The sequence below is a fragment of the Cyprinodon tularosa genome, unplaced genomic scaffold (assembly GCF_016077235.1).
Source record: "Cyprinodon tularosa strain WSP-4 unplaced genomic scaffold, ASM1607723v1 ctg322, whole genome shotgun sequence".
NCBI classification, from domain to species: domain Eukaryota; kingdom Metazoa; phylum Chordata; class Actinopteri; order Cyprinodontiformes; family Cyprinodontidae; genus Cyprinodon; species Cyprinodon tularosa.
The window spans coordinates 19,571-26,480 of record NW_024039033.1 but is presented as its reverse complement, the minus strand read 5'-3'; the positions used below and the strand labels follow the sequence as shown (position 1 = coordinate 26,480).

The 6,910-nt window shown below is 37.7% G+C and overlaps 1 protein-coding gene across 1 annotated transcript; it reads left to right on the top strand.

Annotated features, from left to right (window-relative positions):
* Positions 1-3,283: 3,283 nt before the first annotated feature.
* LOC119788658 lies at positions 3,284-5,654 on the top strand. The gene is made up of 6 exons (XM_038293214.1): positions 3,284-3,465; positions 3,596-3,744; positions 3,835-3,908; positions 4,242-4,343; positions 5,255-5,353; positions 5,442-5,654. Exons 1-6 carry the CDS (start codon positions 3,361-3,363, stop codon positions 5,585-5,587), a joined length of 675 nt encoding a protein of 224 aa, XP_038149142.1. The 5' UTR covers positions 3,284-3,360; the 3' UTR covers positions 5,588-5,654.
* The last annotated feature ends 1,256 nt before the right edge of the window (positions 5,655-6,910 follow it).

Genomic DNA, 6,910 nt, shown 5'->3' with positions numbered 1-6,910 from the left:
GTTTTCGCCCCCCCAAAGTACTTGAAAAGCCTTCACAAAGTTTGCACCATTGTCAGTGTTTGTCCTCACAATCTTGCCTCTGATTTTGAATTTTGCATGGATGTCATTTAACGCATTGTAGCTTCATAGTCGATCCTTTTCATTGCTTCAATCAGCACAGCCTTCATATTATTAAAGCCATCTTTCGTCTTGGATGTTAAGGCTGATTTATACTCAGAAACCAGGTTGTCTGTGTGTGTGTCGCAGTGAGTGCAAATGTTCCCCCGCCCCTGCTGCAGACACTCTGGTGCACCTCTCCAAAATTGCAGGTGACTGCAGACAGTGCCGCAGACAGGAGGCATCTGATTGGTCAAATCTACATCCGCTCTACACTATGCGTATTTCCTGTTTGGACTCCAGACCCCCAGGAAGACCCTTTCTTTGCTATAAAGACATGTGGAAGCCAGATCTCAAGGTATGTCTGATTACACCATAGACCTTTAAAAAGCTGGCAAATGATCGCAGTGCCTGGCAAGCTGCTGCCAGCCAAGTTGTGAAAACCACCAAGAAGAAAAGAGAAGGAGGAGATGAGAGCTCACAGACGTGTGAGAGGAGAATGGCACCTTCGGACAACCCCCTAATCAGCTGGAGTACCTGCAAAGAAACCTGTCCTTTGACTCACATTCATGGAGCAAACTCCATTGTCTGTTGAGATTGCATTTATAGTAGGTCTCCCCAATCCCAATCAAAATGTGTGCATAGAGAACAATTTAGCAGTAGTCATTAATGTTTCGTTTCACCTATGCTTATATCATGAAGTGCCAATAGATAACCATTGACCAGAAATGCTGTGGGGTTGCGGGGAGTAACTGCAGTTAGCATTTAAAGTCTTAATATGGATTGAATTCAAATTGGTGTGATCATGTATCTATATTGCCTATGCATGTACACTTGTAAAATTCATAATTGATGCTTTTCTATAACCATTTATTATTCTAGGTAGATATCTATGATATTAGGATCCATATCAATATCTGCAGATATAACTCATTTTTAAGCATATCATTGTTATGATTCATGTTTCTTCATGCCATGATTCTCCATGCATGAATTTCTGCTTCTTGCCTTGCCCTATAGTTGGTGGTTTCTATCTGTAAATCATATATCTGGACAGCAAACCAAGTTTTGCCCTTCAGGCTACAATCTCTGCTTGCATCCCTGGATGAGTATTGTTTATCTGCAACCCTGTGAATGACCAATGTCTAATTATTGACCACCTTTTCAGGTTTTGCTTCAAGGAAATATTTGGAGAGGAGTTTTGTGTTGATATCACCTTACAGTTTATAACTGAAGAAGAGTTTTTGCCAAACCCAAGTGACCTTATTGAGTTTCTGTGCTACAAAATAGTAAACATCTGTGACTCCACCAAAACCACTGCAGCCCAGCTTAAATACATAAATGAAAGTGCATGCATTATAAACAGAAAATGCATTACTGTGCTGCTCTATGATCCTACCGATCACTGCTCTCAAATATAAAAAAAGCAAAAGTCAGTTGTATTCGCTCTCATGGCTCTTATCTGCATTTTTCCGGGTCCATTCAACTGAAAAATATGAATAAATAAAATAAAATACGAAAATCTATGGCGCACAGACAAAACAGTAAAAAAACACGTTTTGTATAAAGACATGTAAAAAAATTGGTGATGAATCACGGCAGCGGACCCAGAATTCAGCCAGAGGTTCTTCAAATGCTGCACGCAGATATCAGCAGGGGCTGATTGAAGCCAAAATAAAAGGAGCCTGGATGGAGGGAGGGGCAGAGCTGATCCTGCAGGTTGTTGGACAACCGACTTCAGCCCAGCTTGGATTGTTAAAGAGGGGAAAGCAAAAATCACAACAATCCAAACATGCAAAGCACAACAATATTAAAATATGAAATAAAAAAACACAATCATGCTTTCCCCTGGGAATGTAGAGTTGGTGCGTGCAGCAAAACCGCACCAATGCTACATTCCCCACAATGCAACAGTACCTTGCGAAGTCACAGCATCGCGCACAAGCGGTCGTGGCCTGGTTCTAATGGTGATTAAATATCATCCAGGGGGCCATGGATAAACAATTCGGCCCGCAGGCCTTGACTTCACAACGATTGGAATGCAGCCCAGGATTGTGGGTGTTTAGCTGAGGAAAAGAAGCTATGTTTTTTTTTTTTTGATAAGTAAATGGATGATATTGGTAAATATTGTTTATCAACCATTAATCATATTTAATAATGATATTTGCCCAAATTATCATATTAGTGCATCACTAATTTTATGTATAGATACATAGTTTTAGCTGTAGTGAAATCTAGCTTTTTCCAGTTAAGGCAGCTGGCAAAGATCAAACCAGTCCTTCAGAGACAGGACTTTGAGACAGTAATCCACGCCTTTGTGACCACTCGGCTGGATTACTGTAATGCACTTTATGTTGGGATTACTGGGTCCTCAATTGCTCGTCTTCAACTGGTTCAAAATGCTGCTGCACGTATTTTAGCTTCACTTCACTGGCTGCCCATTCGTCTTAGGATTCATTTTAAAATTCTTTTATTTACTTTTAAAGCCTTGAATGGCCTTGCCCCAATTTACCTCTCTGAGCTGCTGCACCCCTACACTCCCAGCCGATCTCTCAGGTCAGCTGATCAGCTGCTCCTGACAGTGCCTAAAGCAAGGCTTAAGCTCAGAGGGGATCAAGCGTTTTCTGTTGCAGCTCCAAAACTTTGGAATGGATTGCCACTGCACATTAGACTGGCCAACTCTCTGTCTCATTTTAAAACTCTTCTTAAAACCCACCTCTTTTCTTTGGCTTTTGACACCATGTAGAGTGTTGATTTTATGTATACACATGTTGATTTTATGCATACACGTGTTGATTTTATGCATACACGTGTTGATTTTATGTATACACATGCATATTTTTATCGTGCGCGGGCAGTGCTTTTATTTTATTTTATTTACTTTTATTTATTTTAGTTATTTTATCTTTTTTGTGCAGTACTTTGGAAACCTTGTGTTTATTGAAATCGTGCTATATAAATAAAGTGGATTGGATTGCATTTAGCTATATTAACATATCCTGTATACATATTATATGTATGTATGTTTTATATCTTGCTGGTTGTGGAAATATTAAAGTAGCAATACAGAAGTATGTTAGCAGCAGTGTCATTGACTCTACAAACAGAAAAATTGATTACTTGATCTGCTAACAGACGGGAAATGTTACATTCACTTTACTGTCACTGACGAAGGGGTGGCGAAGGTAGCAGAACTATAATTGGTCATTGGTTGCTTTATAAAACAGAACTGAGGAATAGAGAAAAGACTGTATATGATCCACAATGAATACTCTCTGGGTTTTTGTTGTGCTGAGTTTTGCCTCAGTATGTCAGCCTGCACCCCTGGTCTGCGATAAACTGGCAACGCAAATTGAAAATAGTCCAGATGTAAGTAAAAGTAGTCTTCAACATTTTGTTTTTTATTATTATTCCATGTAATTTCAAACAAATCACAGAATATTTTTTAGCCTTATGATTTTAGAATGTCTTCACAAATGTATATATTCTTTTCTTTTAGTTGTCTGGGAGGTGGCACTACATAGCTGTATCAACAAAGGTCTGCCTCCCTATCGTGCTTTTAAATAGCATTATTTGGCCAAGTGTTGAAGTAGACATTGCTCCTAAAGAGACACCAAAGCACTATGCTGTCCAAGTGAGAGCTAAACTGTGAGAAATCTTCATTTTGTTTTGTACTTTTATAATATAATTTATGCACGTTTTAATCTTGTATCAAATGTTAAAATGGATTTTTTCCAGGTATGGCGTCTGCGTGAATGAATCTGAGGAGTATTTCTATGAGAACAGTAAAATCTTTGGTGTCAACAGTGAAAGTAAGAGTTTTATTTTTTGAAATATTTTTAACTTAAGAATTCAGAACAGTTTGTATTTTCTAAGATGCATTATATGCTATATAATATTTTTGGACTGTGAATCTAATTAATGTGAACAGAAAGAGGGAAACAACTTATACAACACAGAAGTTTTCAAATCTAAGCTGTTGCTCCACATATCTTTAATTTGTTAATTGTGGGTGTTTATTAGAATTCATGCTAATCTCTTCCAGCAGGTATTGATTTTTACTTTGAAGGAACTTTAGAACTGTAATGGACAGTTAAATATACTATGCATTCATGCACTGCAATCCTTCACACTTTTCTTAACAGATGCTCCAATTGGTGATCCAGATGTACTGCTGCACACCAGCTGCTCTGACTGCATTGTTGTAATGGACAACGACACTACTATGAGCACTCTTTCTTTACTCAGTAAGGAAAACAAATTCATATAGTAAATGTAAACTAAAATGGCAGAACCTTGCATTTCATTTCTAGTTGTACTAGCTGCTTTGACAAATGGGAGATGATGTTACGAGTTAAAGGTATAGTGGACGATGTTCTTTTTCCGGTTGGATCATCAATGTAAGTGTTCCCCTACTTGTCAATCATTCTAGTGATATGTTTACATAAGGTCGTCCTACACAAGGAGGAATGGGCTTGTGCACAGTGGGCTTCTCGCACACATTTAATAGGCATTCCTTCTCAGGAGCGGGTGCAGGGTTGTGCATGTGCATTTCTTTTTTTAAGTGCGGGTCTTTTCAAAAATTTGAGGAAATCCTCCACTATATATTTAAAGTGGAAGTATTTCCAGGTTTAATGTGGAGGTTAAGATCACTACAAATAAACAGGAGACAGTTCTTTCGTTACCTGTTTTTTTTACGATGTTCCATGACACATTTACAGTGAGGCTGGTGCCTGCTGTATCTCCAGCAGTTTATGGGTGAAAGCCAAGTTACAATCTGGACATGTCACCAGTCTATCACAGAGCAAAATAGAGACACACACAAACATAGAACCCCGCCCAACCCACCCCCCCAAACAACACCCCCCCCCCCCCCACCCCCCCACCTACACCCCCGCACACACACGCACACACACACACCTACACAGCTGGAGTGCCCATGCATTCATGGTGAGAGCATCTAAATTCCATGCAGCAAGACACTAGGCCACGAATAGGACCCAGGACCTTGTTGCTACAAAACAGCATTGCAAACTGCAAGGCCGTTATCTTTTAATTACAGAAAAAAAAATTCATACTATCTGTTTTGGATGAAAACTTTTTGCAGGATTTTGCTTGATCTAATTGCACAGTTTTTCTCTTACATCGTTTTTAACAGGTCGGAGAACAGCCGTCAGTGAAGCTGAGCTGAAGGAGTTTGAGACGCAGGCACAGTGCAATCAGTTTTCCAAACCACAGATCCTAAATACAGACCTGGGTAAGACATCTGGCTTTTTAGCTGCATTAAAACACACACTAATGTGTTTAATTCTGATAAATAATAGTCATTTTCTACTCTATTTCAGATTTTAATAACTGCCAGGACATGGGGGACCTCTCTGATGACCAGTCTTTGGCTTTCTTGAGCAGAATGTATGAACGGATGAAAAGCAGTAAACAAGATGTATTCAACTGTCTCTCAAACATACTTCAGTCTTACATCAGTTCTTAGTTTAAAATATTTGTTTGTATGATGAAACCTGGCTTGAGACCAGGACTTCAACTTTACAAATAAAACTCTAAAAATATTTCAATGTCTGTGTCATTTAAAACAAAATTGTATTTTATTTCTCTAAAAGTGCATTTGTGAAATTATACACCAATAATAATAATAAAAAATGCTTAAAAAACTTTCCTCCCTTACAAGTTGTTCTAAAAGATTTTACAAGTTAGGTTTTTGTCACCATAAATATTAAATAGTTTATGTCAAATTTTATCACAGGACAGAAACTCAAAGTTTGCACTGATGAAGTGCACATCTCTGCGTTTCTCCGATACAGTAACTACTCAAATAGAAGAAAAGTTTCCAGTGCAAACGTTACTGAAATAAAAGTAAAATGGACTTAAGAAAATGTAACTAAGTAAAAGTTACTTAGTTGCTTTCATGTTAGCAGAAAAAAAAAATCCTCCCGGTCCATTTCATAAAGGAAAAGAGAAACTAATGTCTCTCAATCAATGATTAGGAGTTGCAATGAAAATTACAATCTTGCAAAAAAAACAAAAAAGAAATATTTAACAAATTTTGCACCAACAATGGCTTCTTTGACAAAATGGTAAATGATCATCTGTTTTCAATATATTCAAGCACCCATTTACTGTGTGTGTTACTTTAGATATATATTTTCGTTACATTGTGTTAAAATGGCAAATTCTTTTTTTTTTTTTTTTCTACAGTGTCCTGTCTGGCAATGTGGCAATAAGAATAATTGTCTTGATGCCAAAAAGAGCCCAACAGATTTTACTTTCACAAGTGTAGCAGTACAGCAATTGCCATACTGCTCCACTTGTTTCATGCATATAAATTGCTTTATTATAATTCTGCAGGGAGTTTTACAGTTTATATGGACACTGCAATGTAAATAGAGCAGAAAAACAGAAGAAGAAAAGAAAAAAAACAAAGGGAAAAGATGAAAGAAAGAAGAGATAGAAAGAAAATAATGACAAAACATTTTCAGTCTGCTTCATCATCTGTAACGAGATGAAAAAAGAACAGCACAACCGAAAGACATAGTACGAGACATACAATAAAGCAACACCTTGAAACTATCGCTAAAGTAATATTATTAAGTCTGACATGTACTCTGTGTTACCTGAAGATATGAATGTGGGGTTTCTGTATGGAAGTGAATCTCTGAGTACCTGGAGCTAAGCACCTGTAATTGATTGTGAGGGTGAACTTGTGCATGTAAAGTTTATCCATAGGAAAAAAATGGCAAATTCTGACAAACTTCATATCACCTTTGTATACTTAAGCGCATTTACGTTTTAGATAAAC